The 27,161-nt window shown below is 36.9% G+C and overlaps 1 protein-coding gene across 4 annotated transcripts in view; it reads right to left on the reverse strand.

Annotated features, from left to right (window-relative positions):
• The window catches only part of LOC145984132 (proton myo-inositol cotransporter-like), a 326,090-nt gene that overhangs the window by 130,056 nt on the left and 168,873 nt on the right, over positions 1 to 27,161 (reverse strand). For all 4 annotated transcript variants that reach the window (XR_014441282.1, XM_083117572.1, XM_083117571.1 and 1 more), the window contains exon 4: positions 2,789 to 2,945. Coding sequence is in view for 3 of the 4 variants with exons in the window: in XM_083117572.1 (XP_082973698.1) it covers positions 2,789 to 2,945 (157 nt within the window). In the remaining variant the exon portion in view is untranslated. The remainder of the gene's footprint in view (positions 1 to 2,788; positions 2,946 to 27,161) is intronic.

The following is a 27,161-nucleotide window of genomic DNA, read 5'->3' on the forward strand; positions in this document are numbered from 1 at the left end:
TTTGGGTGGGCCATGACCCACTCTGGTTCACTCTTAGTACTGCCCCTGACCAGAAGAGATGAAGTGGTAACTCAATACTTTTCAATATAGATCCTGCAGACCCTCAAAGAAAATAACCCACATGTGTTCATAAAATCGACTGGCCTATGTTTGCAATTTTCAGTTCTATTAGCCTACAGCCAGGGTATTTGGGATATAATACCATCTGAGTATTGTTTACCATGCATGCAGGAAACTGGGCCTAAGTTATTCAATCATTTGTTTTCTATTTTTGGCCAGGTTTAAGGCATTTTGGACCACTGTGCAATGGAATGACCGAACAATATTAGTATTGAAGATGTAGCCTTCACAATCTTGACTGAAAAGGTTTCTAAGGCAAAAAATAAACACACATAACAATGTAACATTTATAAACTTTTGCCTACAGATTGAGTTGGTACTACTGAGTAATGTCACGCCCCATCCTGATTGGTTGATTTTCCTCCAAGAGGAAATGACCATGCCTAGTCTTGAGGTATTGTCACACACTGAAAGAACACTCCTCTCAACAATATGAATGGTGAGTATACCTGTATGATTTGGAAGTTGGTTAGATTGGGCTTCCTTAAATTTGTATTAGTATCCTTTAGTAATTAAATTTTTCATTATTTAATACTTATGTCATTATTCCATACTTATATCTTTGTATTTGTTTAGTTATAGGGAAACCTGTTTTCAATTCTCCATCTTTCTTGTAGACCCACTCCCATGATTAGGTTCTGGCTCACTTAAATTAATGATAAAGAGGATTAATCTCTACATAATGAATTTGTTATAATTATATATATGTGGTGATCAAAATAATGGAAACACCTATGATCAGCAACATGGTATATGTGTGGGGTGGCAACACTGAACATTTGTTCCCTGCGACTGGCATTTGGTATTGCAGTGAAAGACATTAGTCAGCAGTACGATAGAAGGTGTAGTATGTATTTGTGCTAGAGGTCTGCACGGGCCTAAATTGTAAGGCCCGAGTCCGGCCCGGCCCGAGGAAAAGAAACCCGAACCCGACCCGAGTCCGATAATAAGTAAACATGAGCCCGGCCCGAGCCCGAAAACATAATTAAAATTACTTTCCAATTCAGCATTTGAAAAAAAATGGGCACTGTTGTACTTCGTTAACTAGCTGTTATAAAAGAATGTATTCTCATTCTCGAAGTAAACCATAATTTCAATAATTAAAAATTATTTTTCGATGACAATATTCGCTAACAAAATAGCCACGAGGCCCGGGCCCGACCCGAGCCCGAGAAGTTCTGGTTATTTATGGCCCGAGTCCGGCCCGCGGGCCGGGCCGGGCCTAGGCCCGAGGGCCTGGCCCGAGCCCGTGCAGACCTCTAATTTGTGCATGCAATCTGCCAGGTGTAGGTGAGGAAAATTTGGAGACCTCTCCGACTTTCAATGAGGTTAGTTGGTGCAAGTGTAACAAAGACTGCCAGTGTGTTAGGTGTATCAAGAGCAACAGTGTCCAAGGTGATAAGGGCATGCACAACTCATGGCAAGACATCATCAGCGAAGTGCAATAGTGGATAGAAACCCATCCTCCATGATCAGGACTGCCAAACATTGAAGATGATTATCTCAAAGAACCATCGAGCTATTGCAACTAAAGTGATGTCCAATTCTCAATCCAAGTCACAGTCGGACATGAGCTGCACAACCTGAACATCCACAGCTGGGTGGCAATCGCCAAACCTCTGATCAAAACCAAGAACATGTTATCACAATGCAAATGGATATGTACATGGATGCCCAAAAAAGCTTATGTGCTGGACTGCTTCCATCCTACCGTTAAACAGATATGAGGATGAACTCTGTGATGGTGTCGGTTGCAATTTCATGGTATTCCCTTGGTCCTATTATTACGATGTATGACCAAATATTATGTGGACATTTTAGGTGACCAAGTGCATCCTATGCACAGATGTTATCATCTAAAAAGGATACCATCTTCCAAGATGACAATGCCCCAATTCACACTGCTGGCTCTGTTCAAGTGTGGTTTGACAAATATGAGGATGAAATTCAACACCTCCCCTGGCCCACACAGTCTCCCCATCTGAATGTTATCGAATATCTGTGGTCTGTTTTAGAGCAGCGAGTCCGGTGCAGATATCCTCCCCCATCATTGCTGGAGGAAAAGAGTGCTGCACTGCATGACGAAAGGTACAAAATTCCTCTGGAAACAATTCATGAGTTGTATGCATCTATTCTGCAATGATTCACGGCTGTACGACAGGCTAAAGGTGCTCCCACACTGTATTAAGCAAGGTCTGTAAGATGTTTCCATTAATTTCATCACCATCTGTATAACTCATGAGATTGATTGCTGAAACTTGATTTAATTGTAAATGCAAGGATAACAGTTTGAACTGTAAGTTGATTGAAGTTGTGTTAATTGTTAGTTACATCATTAATATATAAATAACTCTGAAGGAATCTTACTTTTAAGACTTCATATCTGTAATGTGTAAGCCCCAGGAATAATCGACTCTGTCCTCTGTATGTTTCCACTTGCACTCTGATTTTGGTGGATCCTGATTCTGTCTTGTGACAGATATACAGTTCAATACTGAATGTGTATTTGTGCTGAAAATTGGGCCTTTAATCAACAGAGTTACACATTCAACATACATGCAAAACAACAACCTCACTTGCCGAACAATTGCTCTCAAATCTTCATTAAATTTACATCGATGCAAATACATTAAAAATAATAACAAATAAAAATAAAAACAAAACATACCTCCAACCCTCATCAACTGAACTGAAGCCACCGCATATAACAGAGGCTACAAACTGTCCACCAGTAATGAAGATGTTGTTCAGTGTAACAAGCCATCCACGTGATTCAGGCAATGCACTCTCAGCTATGAACATAGGTACACTCATGCTGGCCAGACCTTGTAGCAAGAAATAACTCAATTGATAACATGCAAACAGAAATTAAATTGTAACTTTAGCATGAAAAATATATAATGCAAATAAATTAACTATTGCAAGGGGAAAAACTGTACATAACTGAATAAGTTTCAATTACAGTGTTTACCACTCTGTAAATAATGCAGTGACTTCAACAAATAAAATGAAAAAGAACATACAATCATAATGATAGTGTACAAGCATGCAAAAAATATAGTGCTGTAGAGTATCTAAGTAAATAAACTGCTGAAGTGCTAGAGTGAAAAAGATGAAAAACTTCACTATATATATCAATATCTAGAAAAAATGCTAGACAAAGATAACATTACACAAGTTACGTAGAAGATAAATATTTATGCTACCAACTCCAACTAACTCCATGTACCATATCTAGCAGCTGTAAATCTAGGGGTTGTGGATTCAAGTCCTGATGGGGGCACGTAGTGTTTTGTATTGCACTTTAAACTGAAGGCTCAGTCCCAATTACAGTTTAAATGTGCATAATGTGGATCCAGCTGCATAAAAAAATAATGCTAAATTGAGAAAGTAATGTGGTAAAAAACAAATTATGTTTTGTAGATAAGAAAATACCAAAATTTTATTTACTGTTAAGAACGTGGGGTTATATCTACGAGGGAAAATCAAAAAGTCTTTGCCCCTATTTTTTTTTTTTCAGACAAAATATTAGTGTGATTGAGAAACCGAGATATACATTCAATGCAATAGTTTAACTCTCGGCTGCCCCATCGCACAGTACTGTTGTCAGTTTGCAAAGATTTGTGTAATACTCAACACGTCCATGTAGTATGAGTGAAGTGTTATTTATTTTCTATGGATCAAGGGAAAAACACCCATTGAGATCCATAGGGAAATACAGCCAACGTATGGGGACAAGTGTCTCGCTTTGAGAAGTGTGCGGTGGTGGTGTTGTGAGTTCGAAAATGGCCAAGAAGGCCTTCATGACAATGAGCTCCTCGCTCACAACGAAAAACACTGCTCATGGTCTTCTGGGATCGCCGAGGACCACTCCTGCTGGATTTCATGCCATGAGGTGACACCATCAACACTGACAGCTATTGTGGCACACTCGCACGTCTGCAAGCTGACATCAGGAAAAAGCACAAGATTCTCGATATGGACATTGAGGTTATCCTCCACGATAACGCCAGGCCTCATGTAGCAAACAGGACCATTGACAGACTTCAGTCATTCCAACGGAGATTCTGGAGCATGCACCGTATAGTCTAGACCTCGCCCCCAGTGATTGTCATGTGTTTGGTCCACTGAAGAAGTTCCTGGCAAGACAGAGGTTCATTTGCAACAATGAAACAAAGACCACTGTCTGGCGGTGGTTCCACGATCACCGACCGAATTCTACAACAGCGGTAGTTCCAAACTAGTGGTGCAATGGGACAAATACCTGAACCGCTGTGGTGACTATGTGGAAAAATAGTGCAAGGTACATAGAACAATTCCTATATTTTAATTTTCCTGCATGTTTATTATTTTGGGGGAAAGACTTTTCGATTTGCCCTCATAAAAACTATTGGAGGGGATGGGGATGTGTCTTACCGTAAATGTGTCACAAGGTTTTCAATGAAATAACATGATGTTGAGACATATTTAATTTTCTGATAATGTATTTCGCATGGATGTGTTATGAACATAAACAGTGACCATTGTTCAAAATTACCACTTTTGGCTCACACACACTGTTAAGTCTCTGTGACTATTCATTAATGTTGGGTCATATATCATCCAGACGATATATCATGATATTGAAAAAAATATTGTTCATGCGATATCAACTAGATGATATATCATCACACTATTTTCATGATATATATCATGTCAGCAATGTATCGTCGATATTTTGGTAACATATATTGTGTTGGTGATATATCATCATGATATTTTGGCGATATATATCATGGAGATGATATATCGCCAATATCACGACACGGAAAAAATATTGTATCATATCGCCTGTGACGATATTTTCATGACGATATATCGCGATATCAAATTTCTGATATTGTTCATCCAGGATTCAAACCCGGGACCCCTGGCATTGTAGCACGATGTGCTAACCACTCCGCCACGGGGGCCAGCCTGGCACACATTGATTGATGCTTTTATCCCTTTCTTGCCTAAATGGAGTTCAGTGGTGACATCATAATGCCTTCTTCCCCAATCCATACTGTAGCTGAATAATGGCCCCTTTGGACCCTTGGAGACTTCTCAGCAGATTCTCTGAAATTTGTGGTATACACTGTCAATTTGAGAGTTGAAAAAAACCTTGTTAAGAGCAACAAATTTTTCTTCCATGTTCATTTCTTGCACAATGCTCCAGTAGGAGCTTTGCTTCTACTGCTCTCTCATACTTTTACTCTGCTGTGGGGAAATGACCTGTACAATAAGTGTATGATCTCAGTCCCAGCTCATTTCTTAACATGCGACATATGGACATTTTAGAAATGTTCACTTCATGAGCCATCACAGATAGTTTCTTGATGTGATTTCTGCCCATAAGAACAAGAGTCACAACTGATATCACCAGTTGGAATCTTATTGTGCATGACTGTCAATACCTGGGTCAGTTATCCACAGTTCCAATGTCGATGAAGTGTGGGATAGTAACACAAACCTTTGGAGATTTTCAGCATCTAAAAGGTTTTGATATTCCATCATTAATGATAAAAATAAAAGTCTTCTCACTTCTGCAGCTGAACTAACAATGGCCCATGTGTTCTTTCCTGCCATGGAAAGTTGTGCAACCACTGTCAAAATTTATAAAAGTGTTTATGATAAGACTAGGTAAATCATTCTTGGAAGAACCTCATTTATTTTGTAAATCTTGAAATGAACTCGCTGCAAAAAAATAACAATAAACAGCAAGAACTAATATGAATGGGCTGTCTTTTGTCTTTTTTCCCCAGGTTAACATTTACATAGATATTTAAGCAAAAAAGGTAAGCTCCCCCAGCACTCAAACGTGGGTCTCTGGCATACCTTGCCATTGCTCTACCAACTGAGCTACTGAGCCCTGTGTGTTGAATAATTTTTCACTTCCACTGATTTGCCTTTGTGAAATTGTTGCTGTCAGTGACAACTAAAGAAAAAATATATAATAAACACTTACGTGAGTGAGTATTGTTGTTAAAACAATCTTATAAACAACGTTTCACAGAGCTATGCTCTGCTTCTTCAGGTTTCTTTTTTATCAGCACATAAAATACTTCGTCAGGTGGACAAATCCAGGATTAGGTTAAATCAGTCAGCCATGATTAACAAAAGAAACAAGTTATTTTGAGCAAGTTTATGGAGAAGTATTAACCCAAAGTGTCCCACATCATGGCTGTGTGGTCTAAGATGTCATGCTTTGGGCTCTGGCTATGGGATAGGGGCAGGTTCAAGTCTCTTGTGGGAAAGCATAACAATTTGTCTCCTGAGATTTTGACCTCTGTATGGGACTGGTGGCCACCCACTATCATGAGGAAATTGGGGAGCTATGAATGAGTAGCATAACCTGGTCATGGAAAACTACAACAATGACTGGGGATTTGTTGTGCTGACCACACGTCACCTCGTAACTGGTTGAATGATCTCCCATCGAGAAGTGAGGCCGGTAATGGGGTGCTGCACCACTGGTTATTTAATTACCCAAAGTAAATGTTTGGAAACTTTGGTCTCCGACTCCGAGATGGCATGGGTTCAAGTCCACCTGGGTTCAGTCTCTGGGTTTTTAGTCTGTGTATAGGACCGATGGCAACCCACCATCATCAGGAAATTGGGGTTGAGTAGTGTAACCCGGTCATGGATATCTCCTATAACCGCTGGGGGTTCGACGTGCTGACCCCACATCACCCCATTACTGGTTGAAGATCTCCACACCTCTAGGTAGGATTGTGGGAAGGAGGCTGGCAGTTGGGAGATAGGCCAAGGCCCTCACCGGCTGTAGAGCCATGGGTAATTATTAAATGTTTGGAAAGTTGAACGCATGCAATATCTACAGATATCAACAGTGAAACTTAATGTTCATTCTATTCACATAACATTAGTTTAAATATGCAATGTTACACAAAATATACAAATAATAGAGAAGCTCAGAAACAGTAAAGTGAGAGAAAATATATATTTTTTTAAAGTGTAAAAGAAGTATGTGTAAGTTTCCTAATTAACTAATCACCAATTCACTATTATATGATGTGCAATGAACATAATATAACATTAAAACCTTGACATTTTGAGTAACACATATACAATGTATCATGTACATTTTCTGAAGACACATGCAAAAATGTAAACTATTATGCATAATTCCAATACCAAGAATGATATAATTGTCCAAGATAACACAAACTAACAAGCATGTAGGACAAAATAGCTAGTGTATAAGACAACATGAATACTGAAAGGGTTTAAATTTTTACATTCCTAAACCTTCATTCCTTAATATGTATCTATTTTCTTTCCACTCTAGGTAATAATATTGTGTCTCTTCAAAGACCACAGTATGAATGCAAAACACATGAAATCTATTTAAATCCTCTAACAATAGGAAAATAAGTAATGGTTTGAAGCCTCAGACCCAAAAAGCTTTCTAATATTTTCAATGACAACTTTCAGGCATTATTCCATTCTCCCATTCCCATTTCATTCTCTCTCTCTCCCTTCTTTTACTATACATAACATACTTCACCCTCAAATGTATTTTATACAGTTAAGTTACCTTTAAATAGTACACCTCAAACATTGCAATAATGTAATTTAATTTATTACACTTTGTAATTTCATTACAGTTTTCAAAATTATATACTCTAAGGTCTACACTGGCCACCTGTTTACTTCCAATAAGGAGATGAGAATTACATGATGAAGGTTGTGCGAATTACTCACAAGTTTAATATATATGTAACATTAATTTACGTTTTGCGAGTATCGAGGTAACTCATGCGAAGTTTCGAGGCGCAACTGCTCCCTTCCTCAGGCTGCTCACGTTTAGGTTATGTATAAATCATAACCACGTCGAACTCTCTATAGGTTCAGGATATAGTATTGGTAAAAGGTGTATGGTTAAAAAATGGTAAAAATCTAAAACCCATTACAGGTACAGGTCAAACTACCATGCCTTTTTCCCAATTAGAAACTGCTCCATGGAATGTTAAAAAAAAGAAAACTGTGAGTAGCCATGGTCCGCGTGTGCTGCAATGCTCCAATGTTTCCTTCTTGAGTGTGAGGTCGGGTGCTTCCCCTCCCTTTCCCCTCTATTTCCCTTCCATTTTTTCACCTTCTCCTCCATTCCCGTTCACGTAAAGTCCAGTGTGAATTTCTCTTCAGTTTGAGCTTTGCGTGCTACTTCCAGGGTTACGTTAAATCCTATTTTTACATATCCCATTTCTTGAACATCTTCCCCCACATCTCATCAATATTCCCATCATCCCTGTTTAATTTATTCTCTCTTCCCTTACATATATATGACCCTTCATATACATTCCTTTTTATAGGTTTTATCTCTTCTCTAAGCACTTTCCATTTGGCGATTACATGGCCTTTGTCAAGGATATGTTCGGAGAGCCCCATCTTGGGAACCCCCTCCCTTATATCCTTGTCGTGCTCCCCCCATCGGACATTCATACTTCTTCCTGTTTGGCCCACGTATTCCTTACCGTATTGGCAAACTATTCCATACACACCCTTCATCCCTCCCTCGTTTATTTCTTCTTGTTTTCTATCTTTCTTATACCCCGTGAAATGCTTCTCTAAAGTTTTTGGAGCTAGCATCCCACACCTTACGCCATATCTTCTTAAAAGTCTTTTGATTTTCTCCGATATTGAGGGAAAGTACGGAATGCCTTTATATTTAAATTCCCTCTCTTCATCTTTAACTTCTTCTTCTTTTCCCTTTCCATCTTTCTTCGGTTTATTCCTTTCCAATTCTTTCCCTATGTAACCTTAGCTTTACTTAAATTCCTCCTTAACACCTCCTCTCTATATCCATTCCTCTTTCCGATTCTCATTATCCACTCGATTTCTTTATGCAAATCATCTTGGTTATTACATAATCTGTGTGCCCGCAGGAAGAAGTTTTGGAATACATTATTCTTTGTAATGTTAGCGTGGGCCGATTCTTTGTTGATATATAGATCTCCCAATAATGCCTTATGATGAACCCCTGTGTACATTTTCTTTCCCTCCAGTTGAATTGCAGGTCTAAGAAACTAATCTTATGATCATCCATCTCTTCTTTAGTGAATTTTATCCTTTCCTCTTGTTCTCCTAGTGCTTCGAATAGTTTCTCTAAATCCTCCTCCCCTCCAATAAGAAGAATATCATCTACGTATCTGCAGTAGAACTTAATTCCCCTGTTTATGAGGCTAAGTGCTGTCTTTTCAATCAAGTGCATAAAAATACTCAAGATAATTCCTGAGACTCGGTTCCCCATTGCTAGAACTTCTTTCTGAATGTATATCCTCCCATTTCCCCAAAAATAGTTAAACCCTGTACACAAATTAAACCATCTAACATACTCCCATTCCTCGACGACATCTATTCCTTTACTCATTAACCATCTTTGTAATGCATCAGCTGCTTTTTCTCTACAGATGCTGAAAAGACAGCACTTAGCCTCATAAACAGGGGAATTAAGTTATATGCAGATACGTACAAGATATTCTTGTTATTGGAGGGGAGGAGGAGGTAGAGAAACTATTCGAAGCAGTAGAAGAACAAGAGGAAAGGATAAAATTCACTAAAGAAGAGATGGATGATCATAAGATTAGTTTCATAGACCTGGCAATTCAACTGGAGGGAAAGAAAATTTACACAGGGGTTCATCATAAGGCATTATCGGGAGATCTATATATCAACAAAGAATCGGCCCATGCTAACTGGACAAAGAATAATGTATTCCAAAACTTCTTCCTGCGGGCACACAGATTATGTAATAACCAAGATGATTTGCGTAAAGAAATCGAGTGGATAATGAGAATCGGAAAGAAGAATGGATATAGAGAGGAGGAATTTAAGTAAAGCTAAGGTCACATAGGGAAAGAATTGGAAAGGAATAAACCGAAGAAAGATGGAAAGGGAAAAGAAGAAGAAGTTAAAGATGAAGAGAGGGAATTTAAATATATAGGCATTCCATACTTTCCCGGAATATTGGAGAAAATCAAAAGACTTTTAAGAAGATATGGCGTAAGGTGTGGGATGCTAGCTCCAAAAATTTTAGAGAAGCATTTCACGGGGTATAAGAAAGATAGAAAACAAGAAGAAATAAACGAGGGAGGGATGAAGGGTGTGTATGGAATAGTTTGCCAATACGGCAAGGAATACGTGGGCCAAACAGGAAGAAGTATGAATGTCCAATGGAGGGAGCACGACAAGGATATAAGGGAGGGGGTTCCCAAGATGGGGCTCTCCGAACATATCCTTGACAAAGGCCATGTAATCGCCAAATGGAAAGTGCTTAGAGAAGAGATAAAACCTATAAGAAGGAATGTATATGAAGGGTCGTATATATGTAAGGGAAGAGAGAATAAATTAAACAGGGATGACAGAAATATTGATGAGATGTGGGGGAAGATGTTCAAGAAATGGGATAGGAAGGAATATGTAAAATTAGGATTTAACGTAACCCTGGAAATAGCACGCAAAGCTCAAACTGAAGAGGAATTCACGCTGGACTTTACGTGGACTGGAATGGAGGAGAAGGGGAAAAAAACGGAAGGGAAATAGAGGGGAAAGGGAGGGGATGCGCCCGACCTCATGCTCAACGAGGAAACATTGGAGCATTGCAGCACACGCGGACCACGGCTACTCACAGATTTTTTTAACATTCCATCGAGCAGTTTCTAATTGGGAAAACTGCATGGTAGTTTTACCTGTATCTGTAATGGGTTTTAGATTTTTACCATTTTTTAACCATACACCTTTTACCAATATTATATCCTGAACCTAAGAAGAGCAGCCTGAGGAAGGGAGCAGTTGCGTCCCGAAACGTTGCAGGAGTTACCTCGATACTCGCAAGACGTAAATTAATATTATATATATATATATATATATATGAGAGATGAGAATTTTATTTCAGATTTCAAAATTTGCTCTCTGCAACACATTATTTTACTTTATGGTAGTTTTATAGAATGGCATGTAATAAGATGAAGTGTATCTCAGAAAAACATAATGGGTTTGATGAACAAGTTTTTATGTATATTACATTAAAACAACTTTTTGTGAAAATTCTGTGAAAGTCAATACAGGGAACTTCCTCCTTGCAAGTACACAATAACCATGGTAACTACAGACCAAATATACAATGGAAAGTAACAGATGAATGGTCATTTTGTTCTACTGGAAGTATAACTCTTTGACATGTTTACCAATAGAATTTGTACGAGTCAGGTGCCAGCTGAGTGGTCAAACACAAGTGAATGTTGATGCCAAAACAGTGAATTTCCATGATGAAGAGATGGAAAGAGAAGTGTTCTGATTATACGTAGACCTTGGATTTTTAGGCTCTAAAGTGTGTGTTATAAGTTCCTAAAATAGGTTCTAAAAATCTTAAATTAGTCTCAAAAAATCCTGATTATGAACTATCATTAAAAACAAAATTTCGAAAGAACTGTAAGAAATTTAATTGATGCATTAACCACATAGTAATTTTCTAACCAAAGTTTCATTTGTATAAATCATTACTTGTGATATGAAAAATGAAATATGTATAATTAGGTGAGGATCAATTTATATTCTGAAAAATGATCTTTCAAGAGAATCACCATAGTCAATGGTACACATTTTAATGATGAAACAATTTTCACTTTAAATTCTTCAGAAAACTTTTCCTCTTCAGCCATTACTTTATCAATAGTTTGCAGACACTGAAACCAGAATTTTTGGCCAGCATTGCCTTTAAGTTTTCCCTCACCTTCTTCTCCACCTTTCCCAGGCACAGTTGAAATTCTTCCCTCCACTTTTTTAGTATTGAAAGTTGTTCATGTAACAACTTACTGTTGGATTCTAATTTAAGAAGTGCTTCTGGCAAAAAGAAAAAAAATGAATAAGAACTGGCTGTGATGGGGGGGGGGGGGTATATTTGGATACCTTTCTCTGAAAGCAGCTAATTTGGAGGGGGCTTTGCAGAACACTTTCTTCATAATGGACACTAGGAATTCACTTTCCAGGGTCTACACATGGGCTGTGTAAAGCATAAGCCAAACAAGTGATGTAAATTGTGGGCTGTGTAAAGCATAAGTCAAACAAGTGATGTAAATTGAAGGGCTCAGGTGTAAAACATGGTAAGTGACATTTTGGTTATTTCTGAGGGATGTGACGACCTCATCGCCCAATGATTTGTTCACTGCAGTTAGTCAACCAACAGAGTGAAATGGTCAACATTTTGCTCTGTTGGGATTTACAGAGCTGTCCTGTCATGGCTCTATGAGCGTCCAACAATCGGCAGAAGTGGGGAATGGTTGGTGGACTACAATGTGATCCTCCCAGCTAGATCTGAGGGATCCGCTGACCAACAACAGGTGTGGTTCTCCATTCATATTGGGGGTTAGGCGTAGAGCTGACAACTCTGCACTGTAAAAAAGACGTCAAGAATCAGCAAAATGAGGCAATGGATAATGCCAAGGTAAAATAGTTTCCCATTCAGATCTCCGGGCAGGGACTACTTTGGGAGGTCCCTGGACTAAGGATAAGATCTACGTTAGGAATAAGGATATTACCGGCATGGGGCATTTCAGTGTACAGTTAATGAGATAGTTAAGTATAAATTAGATGTAGTAGTTGTCCAGGAAGTTAGGTGGCCAGGAGAACTAAAAATTATACTTTTTTCTATGGTGATACTGAAAATCATAATTTTGGAACAATACTCTTCATAAATAATAGAATTATCTCAGCCCTTAAAACAGTAGAATTTATTAATGATAGGATATCATATGCAGTTTTACAGGGTAGGTGGTGTAAAATTATTTTAATAAACATACATGCACCAACGGAAGATAAAGATGATAATACTACAGATGATTTTTATGCAGAGTTAGAACAGGTCTTTGATAAATTTTCTCAGTATGATATGAAAATTCTGTTAGGTGACTGTAATGCACAGATTGTCAAAGAAGAGACATTTAAACCCACGATTGGTAAAGAAAGACTTCATAAATTAAGTAATGATAATGGTATAAGATTGATTACTTTTGCAACCTCAAAGAATTTAATTGTGAAAAGTACCACATTTAAACATAAAGATATCCATAAATATACCTGGTCTTCTCCATTCAAATGGTAAAACTCATAATCCCAAAGTAGTCCCCACCCGGAGATCCGAACGGGGGACTATTTTACCTCCAGAATATTTTACCTTGGGAACACCCATGGCCTTATATTGCTGTTTCTTGACATTATTTTTTACAGTGCAGAGTTGTCAGCTCTACGCCTAACCCCCAATATGAATGGAGGAACTACTACACAAGACAAACACAAACACATTAGACAGCACAATTACTACACAAGACGAACACAAACACATTAGACAGATTACTTACTACACAACACACACACAAACATATCACAACTATAACACAATATAAAGAATTAAGAATTAAGAAAGATTACCAAATTAAATTGTCAAATAGATTTGATGTTTTGCAGGATTTAAATGATGAAAATATAAATGAAACAGACGTAAATAAGAATTGGGAGCACATACGTAATGCAATAGAATCAGCAGCTAAAGAAAGTATAGGATACCATAAACCAAGAAAAAGTAAGCTATGGTTTGATAATAAATGTCATAATCTAATAGAAATAAAAAATCAGTCTAGACTTGGGTGGTTAAATAACTCTGATGATACAAATCTAAGCAATTACAATAGAATAAAGCGAGAAGTTAACCACACGTTTAGAAGTAAAAAGAGAGATTACTTGAAAAGCAAAATTAACGAAATTGAAACAAACAGCAAAAATGAAAATATCAGAGATTTATATAAAGGTGTAAATGAATTTAGAAAGGGGTGGCAACCTAAAGTAAACTTGATAAAAGATAAAGACGGTGATTTTTTTTTGGCTGACCCAAGTGATATTTTAAATAGATGGAAAAGCTATTTTAATGACCTTTTAAATGTTCATGTAGGAGATAAATCAGAAGTAAATGAAGTACACACAGCAGAACCTTTAGTTCCAGAACCTAACTTGACTGAAGTTAAAGATGCTATTTAAAGGCTAAAGAATAACAAAGCACCTGACATTGATTTAATACCACCTGAATTAATAAAATATGATAAAAATTCATTAATATGTCAAATTCATAAATTAATTTGTTTAATATGGAATAAAGAAGAAATCCCTCAACAGTGGAAAGAATCCATAATTGTTCTTGTGTTTAAAAAAGGTGATAAAATGAACTGCAATAATTACCGTGGAATTTCTCTACTCTCAACAACATATAAAATATTATCTAACACTCTCTTAACAAGACTAACCCCATATGCTAATGAAATTATAGGTGATTATCAATGTGGATTTAAACGTAACAGATCAACTACAGATCAAATTTTTCACATCAGACAGACACTTGAGAAAAAAGTGGGAATATAATCAAAATGTCCATCAGCTATTCATTGATTTCAAAAAAACATATGATTCGGTCAAAAGAGATAAATTATATAATATATTAGTAGAGTTTGGAATACCTAAGAAGATTGTTAATATGATTAAAGTATGCACCAGTGAAACAGAAAGTAAAATTCGTGTGGGTATTAATGTGTCTGACAAATTTACAATTCATGATGGGTTAAAACAAGGAGATGCATTATCTCCATTGCTCTTTAATTTTGCCTTAGAATATGCTGTTAGGAAGAAAAATAAACTAACGAAGGACTAAAATTATATGGTGTGACTCAGTTGTTAGCATATGCAGATGATGTAGACTTACTGGGGGATGATATAAATACGATTAAGAATAATGCTAAAATATTTTTCAAAACTGCTAAAGAGATAAGTTTGGAAGTTAACAAAGAGAAAACTAAATATATGCTTACAGGCTGAAACCAAGTGTTAGGTAATAATCAAAATCTAATTATTGATAACAACTCGTTTGAACCAGTTTCCAAATTCAAATATTTAGGAGTAATATTAACAAATGAAAATGATATTAAAGAGGAAATAAAAAGTAGGCTTAATTCAGGAAATGCATGTTACTTCTCTCTTCATAAACTTTTGTCTTCTCGTTTAATATCTAAGAAACTAAAAGTTAAAATATACAAAACAGTAATTTTGCCTGTAGTATTATATGGGTGTGAAACTTGGTCCCTTACATTAAAAGAGGAACATAAATTGAGAGTATTTGAAAATAAGATCCTTAGGAAAATATTTGGACCTAAAAGGGATGAGGAGACAGGTGAGTGGAGAAGGTTACATAATTTAGAACTAGAGTAAGGTGGGGTAAGACTGCGCGGCGGGTAAGACTGCGCACCGGTTTTTCAAGGTGAAAATCATACACAGTTGGCACCACTGCGCCACCGTTACTTCGTCCAAGATGGTAGCTAGCTGTGGACAGTGGTGAAAATACATTTGAAATTCGTTGTGCTGAGAGAGGTAAGTGAAAAGATTTTGAGGGTGTTTGCTATTTATTTTGGTACTTCGTGTTTTGAGTACTACGTCACTGTGAATGAATACAATATTACGATTTTCATGGATAGAAGAAGCTGTGTTAATGCCGGGCCCACCTGTGTATTAGTTTCCATTGCTTTGTGCAATGGCTGGGCAGCATCACGTGATTTGTTCAGGAAAGCAGCACGGGGCAAGACTGCGCACGTGCACAATTTGACCCCACAAGTGTGTGGCTTGCAAGGCCCAGCCATTACATCATTTTTTGGTCCACTGAAGTCGTTTCATTCATCTGAGTGTGATAAGTGGATGAGTAACCATCCGGGTCGCCCAATCACAGTTTTCCAAGTGGCATCCATTTTTACAAAGGAATATGGGAAGGCAGCTACAGTTGGGAATGCCATGAAGGGCTTTGAAGTGACTGAATTATGCCCATTCAATCAAGACATCTTCACTGAGGACGAGTTTCTTCCCTCTACTGTGACAAATGTATCAGCTCCAACTCCATTTGAGCAGCCTTCAACAAGTGGGGTTAACAATACTGGATCATACGGGCACATTTCCGTTAACCAGATATCACCACTTCCACGTGCAGAGCATATTCAGCACCGCCGACGAAAGGGAAGGCAGTCTCAGGTGTTAACTGGATCTCCATTCAAAGTCAACTTGGAAGCCTCGTTGGCTGAGAAGAGTAAGAAGAAAGTTCAGGGGAAACAGAAACGGAACATCGTTGTTGAAGCAATGTAGCAAGCAGAAAACGCCAGAAGAAAGAGTACAATTGCCCAGGTTGTAATGAGAAGTACAGCGATCCTCCAGTAGAGGATTGGATTCAGTGTTCCACATGTGACGAGTGGTGGCATGAAAATTGCACCTCGTATGAAACAGGAACCTTTATTTGTGATTTGTGTAAGCGATTCCTAACCCAAGTGAAGGACGGAATTCACTGTGCCTACTGTGAGAATGCCACGAGAAATGTATCCCATATGATAGAAGAACTTTTTTTAGGTGATTTGTGTTTCTTTTTATACAAATGTGACTCTGTGTACAAAGTGCGCATTCTTACCCCAACTTGAGCGCAGTCATACCCCACGGTGCGGGTAAGACTGCGCATTTGCATGGTCACGGTTTTGTAATTGTTTCATGCAGAAATATTGTTCATTCAGCTTTCGGAAATTTACTGTGAGTCAGCAAAGGATAGTGCAATGTGTATTGCATTTTTCATGTGTGTCTGTAGTTTCATAGCTTGAATATAAAATTATGAACTCAAACTGCGCAGTCTTGCCCCACCTTACTCTACATAATTTGTATTCATGTCCAGATATTATTAGAATAATTAAATCAAGAAGACTTAGGTGGGCAGGCCATGTGGCACGAATGGGAGAGGAAAGAGGAGTTTACAGGATTCTTGTTGGGAAACCTGATGGTAAGAGACCTGTAGGAAGGCTAAGACGAACATGGAGGGACAACGTTGAGATGGACCTAAAGGAAATTGGTAGGGATGGAAAAGGCTCAGGATAGGGACAGATGAAAGGCCTGTGTTGGGTTTAAGAAGGCTACAGAGTTAGTTAGTTAGTTATTAATAAAAAAGTTTATTAGAAGCTATACTGTAGATAAATTGTTTTTGTGTTGTATTTACCAATTTCAGAAGGCTTCACTGAGTCTAATGCCAATTGTATAACATGCAATTTTACTAAAAAATTGAAGGATGACACATTTTACTTTGTAACTCAGAAATAACCAAAATGTCACCATGTTTTCAAGCCTTTCAATTAATTCTAGGTAAGAAAGCATAATGGGTTTGGTGGAAGGGAAATCAACAGAGAGTATGTTTCAGACATGTTGGTCATGGAATTTTTTCATCACCAAACAATGCAAATACCCTGTGTGCTACATAAATCCTGTACAGCCTTAAGGAAATATATAAAGACCTAAAAAGATTTGATTTAGATGCATAAACCTACAAGAGGTTCTAACATGCAAAATAGGTTATTTTAGGCACTATAAAGCTTCTCATCAGTTGTGTTTTTTAATGAAATGCTGATGTGAGTTGTTATATCTTATTACCTGTAAAGGTAAAAATATACTTCTAATCCAAAGTCTAATTATAGGATTGTTCATTGTTGTTTTGAAGGTTTCTTGTACCAAACCACCAAATCAGGGCAACTTAAGGTAGTTTCTAAGTATAACTTTATGCCAAACAAATAGCATGATAAGAAATTTATGGTTTTCAGTAATATTATTGGATACTAACAACATTATGCTTCCAAAACACCACCACATGATATGTGTGTGTATCATGTTTAGCTTATCATGTCAGACCCCTCCCAATGTCAGAGTGGTCAGAGTATTATGCAATGAAGCCAGAAGTTCCATGTTTTAATCTTGGATAAAGCATATTGGATTCTTGGATTCTTCACATCACAAGTTGGAAAAGAGCAGCCCAAGACAGGACGTTCTGGAGGAAGAAACTTGGGGAGGTCATTGCCTGAAAATGAGCTGAAGCACCATAAGTAGGTAAGTCTAAGACATAGATGTGTCATTATCATCAGTTCATCATTTACTCTCATTGCAAGAGGTAGAAAAGTGATGTAAAATAACCTAGATAAAAAGAATGAAAGAAACAAACTTCATCACATCACAAGGAAAATGTTCTAATTATGAAATTAAATTTTGCAATTTTCCTGCAGTCTTGTCATCTATATGCAATTAATTCATAGCCTCCCTGATGGCACAGTGGTAACGTTGTTGCTTTGTAATCAAAGGGTCCTGGGTTCGACAACCGGTGGAGGTACATAGTGGTTTGGATCCCACTTTAAACTGTAGGTAAAGTCCCGAGTAGACTTACTGTGCATAAAGTGGACTTAAAACACCAAATCAATCAATCAATTAATCCATAGAATTTTTTAACGGTCTTCTTTTCATTTTATTTCTATTTTTGGCTATCTAATGTCACTTTTTTACTCCTCTGGGTTAATTGTGATGAGGAGGATCATTGATGATTTGATTAAACAGATGAATGAAGGAACAAACACCATAAAACCTAGGACTCCTCACTTCAAAGCATGCTATGCTACCACAAAGGCTAGTCCTTTCTATTATGAGGCAGATAGGCATGACTCTTCATGTAATGTTTCATAAGCACACAAAGTTGATAGTTTCCAATAAAATAATTATAATCTTACTTTTTATTACATCTTGAAATCTTGGTTTGCTTTAAACTTACACCTAGCTAGAACTTCTCTGAATTGGCTTTTGGTATGAGGTGTAATGAGGAACAATGATAAATATTGTCAACATTTTTCATCTTTTCCACAGAAAAATGTACATTTTCAGTCTTAAAAATCATACCCATCATTTGTCTATTGTCAGTGGGCACATGGCTCATTCAAATTCTATTGGTAAACATGTCAAAGGATGATACTTAAATGTCATCCAAGTCCATTCAGTTATTACATAGCATCTCTGAGTTTCTGCTGTGCAAAATTCAGGGTACACAGCTCTCTCAGCAGCCTATGTATTCAGGACTAAAACAAAAAATCCATTTGCACATTCTACTACTGATACATAATGTAATCTACATGTAATCTATAAAATGATACAGTAAAATTTGAAAAAAAGCAAAACATCTTATTGACAAAATAAATTATAAAAAATACATGTGCTTGCTTCTTTACCATTGTAAATAAATGTACAACTAAAAATCTTTTGCACTATAATGTAATGATTAAACACAAAATTTTGAATAAAACCTATGTCACATTTTATTTGATGGCAAGAATATTTAGAATCTTCTTGCAGTAGTAGAAGCAAAATACTGAGCATGTGTATCTACAATACACCAAGGTAGTTTACAACTTGTAGGCATAAGTGGTTAACCCAGGTGGAAAGAATGTGAAGGGTTGGATGTTTCGTCTCTATTTACCATTATTACTATCCTACTTCATACCTTGTTGGTGAGGCGATTGAAAAAGGATTAACACTCTTATTTACCAATTTAAAAAATAATTAATTCCACGTAAAAATGCTTGCAAAAATTGCCATGCCATTTTTTAATGCACATATAGATAAATTGAAACATTGCATGACATGTCTGTTTGGTAATTAACAAAATGGCACGTGCACTCTTTTAAGTTCAAGTGGCACACTATTTAACTCTTAAACCCTATCTATTGTGCCACTTCATCTGAACAGAAGTACACAAGGGCACTTTTGTGTGGTTCCAATGTTACGGAATTGGTAAAACACACACTCACACATGGCCAATCCACCCTTGATGCTAGGCTTGTTAGTCTGTTCTTACAAAATCTGATCTCATGTGGTAAATTCATGCTAGGAATAATTGATCAAACATGTGTGACTTTTACTGGCATTTCTGAAATGATGGCAAATCAAAACTAATCGTGTGTGGATGATGTCATTTGCGGAATGACTGGCATTCCAACTCTTTTTTAAAATAATAATAATAATAATAATAATAATAATGCTGGACAATCCTATGTTTTGTTATGTCTTTCAATCTGAAGTTAAACTCCGCAGAGTTCATGATGGACTTTATCGAGTTGTATAAATTGTTGTGTGTGAAAGACAAAAAGTAAGGAGTACAGTAATAAATTTGGACAATTAATTTAGTAAATCAACAATTCACATCCAAATATTTGTTTCTTTCTTACAGTCAAAGCTTGGACCAGCAACACTGTTTCTTGGTTTTGAATTCACTTTTACATTCTAATAACACTGCAATGAAGTTCCTTCCAGTGATGTGTGTCTACACAGAAACAATGATAATCTACATGTAGACAATATAATATGTGTGACAGCCAGTGTAGGCTTAACAGCAAGCATTGTGGAGGCAGAAACGAAGTAAAACGTAGCCTACAATATATTAAACATTCCTGTCAATGGTTTACTTTACACAAACATGTACAACTGTCAGAAATCTAAAAAAGGCACCCATGAAATTAAATGATGTAAGTACAGAAATGATGCACATAATTTTTCTGTAGAACTAAAAATGCATGGAAAGAGAAATTGCATCAATACATTTTTCTGATGAAAATTATGTGAAGGTGCGTTAGGGGACTAGATATTCAGAATGGGTGTGAGAGATTGTGCAAAATAATGGAAAAGAAGCAGCTATTAACACAATGTTTGCAAGCATAACTATACATTTTATGAAATATTTTAATGTATTTTTCTCAAAATATGTGAATCAACAACACTGAATTCTTCTTTCTCTCTCTGTATGTGAAAGCAGGGCTCGAAAAATCCCAGTCGCCATGGCGACTAAAAATTTCAGCCTGGCGACAGTGATCTCTTGCTGTAATATGTACGAAATTTTGATGACTAAGTTCAAATTGCAGTAGAGCGTAAGTTAGCAAATGATTTTTTTTTTTTTTATCAACGTTGTGAACATTCCATAGAGTCCATAACAATTTCTTACCCTTTGTCCCCCAACACCCCATTTCCTGCTTTCTCAAATAATTTAGCGATGTTTGAATACCGTGATACTCAGCATCTTATACAGAGTGTTTCAAAAGTAGCACAACCCCAACTTTGGAAATATATATAATGAAACCATAAGAAATATTTACACCGGGTTTTCTGCATTATAAAGCCTCATCCATCCATTGAGATATTTTTCAATGCTTAAAATTATCAGTTCACTCGGTACAGAAAATTATATAAATTAATAACTGATGGAAAGCAGCATTCAATTTTTTCCAGAAATGAACTTCTGAGTAAGAAAAATATGTAAGAAATTATCGAAGGGTCATAATTAGGCATTTGATGACTGATTGAATTTTTGACTGGCGATTTTATGGGTTGAGTGAAAAGTGCCATTTTTGGGACATATCTCCGTATATGGCAAAACTAGCAGGTCGAAATATTGCCAACAGTCGCATGCAACATGTTTCTAAGTATTGGCTATACATTTACGTGAAAAATCGTAAATCAAGAATTTGTGCCGAAATTGGACTCTCGAGAGAATCCTAGGCTGCCCCTGGTTCCTTGAATTCTCTTCATTCACTTTCACCGCTACTGTGACTGTTTTTTTTTTTAATTGATTCAGCATGGCGTATTCATTGGAGCAGTGCGTGTGCATTGCTGAAGAGTATTTTACTACTAATTCTTACACTCATGTGCAAGAAGTTTTCCAATAAAAATCTCTGCTTCTGCTGTACCTCCCAAAGCAACTGCTTTACAACCAGTCAAACACCAACAAATGATTCCACAAATTGTTTAAGAGTTGGTATTTATTGTTGAAAATCAGTTCTCAGATATTTTCAGCAAATTAACAATGTTTTTTTTAAAATAATGTAATTGCTTTTATTTACGTAGATAAATGCTAACTTAAATTTATGAACCCAGTGATAGCCTACAGGATTAGTTTAGTGCAGAAAACCCAGTGTAAATATCTCGTACAATTTCCATGATATACATTTTCAAAGTTTTGATTGAGTGACTTTTGAAACATACTGTAGTATGTGCAATTGCTAGTAGGTGGTTTTCTGGCACCTAATTTTCAGAGCTGGCACCTAGCTTCGAAGAAAATTTTTCAAGCACTGTTTGAAAGCATTTATGTTAGGATTATTTTTGTGTCTTTAACTTCCTCATCTACAGTGCGGCATTAACTTTTCTGCAATCCAATCTGATTGAAAAGAAAGTAACAAAATTAAATCACATCTAGGGATCAAACCTAGAACACCTAACATTCTTCTCCTTTATTTCCATATCTGGTAAGTTAGCCACTGTGCCCAGAGACATCTCAATAAACTGTAATTTCCCTTGCTATATTGTAGGTGTAATATCATAATTTCTGCCATACTGCAAAGTTTGAGGTGTTCATGTAATATACATAGTATCAAATAATAAACCAAGTGATATAGATTTTATTCAGAATCTTAGTTAAATAATGTGGTGTATTCTTGCAAATTTGAAGACATTTTCTTCATTAGAATTACCTCTGTTATCAGAGGCATCTGCTGAGCAAATGGGGTGCATTAATCCATTGTCGGAAATGAATGATTACTTTCTTTCACTCCAGATCAAAGAAATGTAATATAGAATTCTTTCAATTGTGGGAAATGAATGATTATTTTCTTTCACTTTGACCGGGTGCGTCAAAAAAATTTACACACACTTTGAACAGTCATAGAAAATTTATTTTCCTACCTAGAAGGTTACATTTCTGGGAAAAAAGTAATGTTATGTTTCCTCAACAGGTGGCAGCAAAATCGTCGATCTAGCTGCGCAACCCAGTTAGTGGCAAGAGAGTAACATCAACATGGCACATGAAGCACAATTCAAACTTAATGGAACTGTCAATAGGCATAATTGTGTGTACTGGGCTGAAGATAATCCCCACATTACTGTTGAAAAGGCTGTGAATTTGCCTGGTGTAAATGTGTGGTGTGGTTTGTCTCCTAGGACACTCATTGGTCCTTTTCATTTTGAAGGTACTGTAACTGGAAAAAAGTACCTAACAATGCTTGCTGATTCCATTTTCCCTGCCATTTGTGCAATGTACGGTAATGACAGGTTTTATTATCAACATGATGGCGCCCCACTGCACTATCATAGGGAGCGAGCATACCTGGATCAAAATGTACCAGGCCAGTGGATAGGACGCAGGGTTTGGTTTGGTTTGATTTGCTTTATTTTACTTCGCTTTTTGTGCCACTTGTGGCTAATTTGCGAAGATGGGGATGAGTGATGATATGATGAAATTGATGAGTAGACACAAACATCCATGCCCAGGCCAGGATTCGAACCCGGGACCCCTGGCACGATGTGCTAACCACTCCGCCACGGGACCGGCGATAGGACGTAGGGGACCATTCGAGTTTCCTGCACGCTCTCCAGACCTTACATCGGTCGATTTCTTCTTATGGGGCACAGTAAAAGATGATGTGTACCATCGTAAACCACGTAACCTGGACACACTTTGGGATGATATTCAAGCAGTGTGAGCAGAAATCTCATTGGACACTTTGGTGCGAAGTACGGAATCAGTCATGACTCGTACTCAGAAATTTATCGAAGCTGAAGGCCAACATCTTGAACATTTACTTTAACCACCATTTGGAACATTCAGTTTGACAAGAAAGTACACTTATTTTTCAAATTGGACTGTAGCCTTCCTTTTCCCAGAAATTTAACCTTGTAGGTTGGAAAATAAATTTTCTATAACAGTTCAAAGTGTGTATACATTTTTTTGGTGCACCTGGTAGAATTCTTTCGATTGTGGGAAATGAATGATTACTTTCTTTCTATATTACATTTCTTGGATCTGAAGTGAAAGAAAGTAATCATTCTTTTCCCACAATTGACGCATGCGCCGCATGTGCTCAGCAGATGCCTCTGTCTGTTATTCTTTACATCTAAACTACAAGAACATAAAAAAGCAGATAAAGTTTATAAAACTCAAAAATATGGAAAACAGAATTTGTGCTTTACTACTATTATACACTGATATTGTACTGGGCAAATACATGCAAGTACAGTGAATTCATGCAATATTACTACAAATATAGTTTGAGAATACAGTGAAGTAACTCATGATTAATAAAAACAGACGGACCTCCAACCATCATCAGGCCGGGTGCTGAAAGCTCCAGCTACACAAGCTGACACCAACTGTCCCAAGTTCACAAGGACTATGTGAGAAGAGACAAATTCCCCTCTTAGCCGCACTGGAGCTACTTCAGCTATATACAGCGTCACCGAAGCTGACACGAGGCCTATAAAAACAGACAAGACTGCACCATCTAGATACCAGTAGTTATTGGTGCACAAACAATACAAACTCTGAACAATTTTTCATGTGATAATGATATATAACATAGCTATAACTGTATAAGAGTACAAGACAAGTACATGCACTTGTCTACATGAAGGTATGTCTCTGTAAATCAAAGAAAGTATGCAACAAGTACACATCTTTACATTATTATAAATAAGTATAAACAATATATAAATATTAACAACAAAGAACTGAAAAGATAACAGGTCAAATACATTTAATATACTAATTGTCCAAAACGAACATGCTTGGTGGTTGAGGCCAATTCAAGAACTAACACTTAGGAACAAGATATTGTTGAGAGTAATAAACACAGACTATTTGTATTTTGTAGAGTAGATTAACAAAGATAGGTTTCTACAAAAGTTCAGTTTTCAGTTGCAAACCCTAAAGTCTATTGTAGCTTGTGAAAAAAAAATATAAGGGTGAGATATTGTAGGTAAAGTAGTAAAGTGTACAAGATTCCTAACAACCTTAAGACACAATTTCAGCACAGCATGGATATGGAAGGAGATGGCAAAGTGGCTCAGTTATCTAGAGAATACAGATTTGAATACCATGCAATTTATTTTCCATGATTTGTCCTATTCCTCCTCTCTTTTTGGCACACAGTAAAAAATTACTTCCTCTGTCCCATAATTATTGTCCGGTATGCCAAAATGGTAACTTTTTATTTAGGTTCTTTTGGATACTTGATCGGCCAATTTGTACTGATCCTTGAGTAATAACGTTGTATGACACATTCCCAGGTTTCATTTACTTCTTCTGTATACACCAATGTCACAGTTTGAATATCGTACAATTATTATGGGACAACAAACAAAAGTGTACCGGACAATAATTATGGGACAGAGGGAGTATGTACTATTTTATTCTCATTGTTTAGTACAGTCACAACTTAAAATTAACAACCTTACTCATAGTAATAATATCTGGATCAGTCTAAAAATAAGAAAAAGTAAAGAAAGAAAACAAATGGTCTGATTTCAGGTTGTCTTTAAATAAAAGAGGAATGCGGTCTGCATTACATGACTAATCTTAACCAAAATCGAATTGCTCATTGAATTTTCTTTTTCTTATAGCTTCTTTTAGAAAAGAAAAAAACTACACTGAAAACTTTCATGTCAAAGGCATAGATTTGGAAACAGAATGAAGTGAAATTGTTTCCTACAGAAGTTCTGTTTCTGGAATTACAGAATTGAACTAAAAGTGATGTATTTTTCAGGGAACAAGAGAACTTTCATGTTATTAAAACTTATGTGCGTTTCTGTTGTAAATAGAGTTCATGTGATTTCTGAATAGTATGTCTCTGCATGCTCACAGTTCTGTCTATCTCCCGACATTGTGATGAGGAATTTTACACTTTTTTTTTCTTATCTTGAGTTGCTTTTCTACCTCTTTTGGCTAACTGCGATGACAAGGCATTTCATCATGCAAAGGAAGGGACTTGAACCCAGAACCGTTGGTGGCAAAATTGTATGAAAACTGCTAAACACACTCCATCACCAAGCCAGCATGATGTTGAGGTCTGGTGGAAAATTGTTGAATACCCATACCCAGCCATTATCAATGTGAAGAGCTTTCAAGAAAGCTGTTATAACTTTAATAAGAAATTGGCTTCAAACCTCAAATCTTTTTGTAAATTAGCACATAATACTGTTTCAACAGAAATACAAGTAGACCAAAGGTGGTGGTGTAGTTGAATGGTTACAATAATTAATTATCATGCAATGGGCACAGTTTCTCATTTCCAGCATTTTTTTTCTTTTTTGGCATTCTTGTCTATTAGCAATGTCATGCAATTCCTTTTGAAATTGCTGCATACCAAAGCTCTTGCAAAAGTTGTAACATCATGAGAATGACACGTACTTGTGACAAACAACCTTACAAGATTTCTTCAAACCAAATGCAGGATAAACCTTGGTATTTTAGATATTCACATACACAAATGTAAAGCAAATCAACATCTTTCATTCCTGGTGTGGCTTCTACCCTACTTGGAACAAAAGCCTTGCATACATTGGGGGACTCAATAGAGATAATATATATCATGATAGCTATAGCTTTCAATGCTTTGGATCAGTGGCAGTTATTGGGGGGGGGGCTCTATTTCCTCGTGTGTACCACGAGAAACTAAACTGTTGTATTACCAACCTCCCCCCCTAGATTTGGCACCCGATCACCATAACTGCTTTGGATAATATGGCTTAACTCCTTAAGTGGGAAATTCATTTCACTAATCATTTAATAAGCAGGGTTCCTAAACTATATATTTTGTATTACAATTTGCTATCTAAAGCAGCTAGCATTTGGGCCATGTATTGCTTTTAGGTGTTCATTTTGTATGGTATTTCAGATCTCTACACAGTATGCACCAACTAATGGTCAGTTGACTTTTTAGTTGCTGGCATGATGATAGCTACTAAGAAGCAGCTCCTGGCACCTCTCTTTTGATGTTCAAGAATGTTGGGTAGTAGTAAGCAAAAAATAGAACAATCTATGGATCACACTGTATCTGTATGTTCTTGTGTGTGTGTGTGTATCTGTATGTTCTTGTGTGTGTGTGTGTGTGTGATTGTATATGTATATAGTGTTCGAAGTGGAAACAAAGACCTAGGTGGAGCATACTTGGTCAAGTTTGGGGATAAGAGGGAAGGGGGTTATTGTGCAAATCAACATGGAGAAATTGAAGGAAGCGGGTGATGGGTACGCAAATTACCTAGCTGGAATTTTCTTTATGCTTTAGGACTTTGAGCACTGTGCATATGCATGTGCGTAAAAG

Source organism: Lepisma saccharinum, chromosome 2 (genome assembly GCF_977018435.1).
Source record: "Lepisma saccharinum chromosome 2, izLepSacc3.1, whole genome shotgun sequence".
NCBI lineage: Eukaryota > Metazoa > Arthropoda > Insecta > Zygentoma > Lepismatidae > Lepisma > Lepisma saccharinum.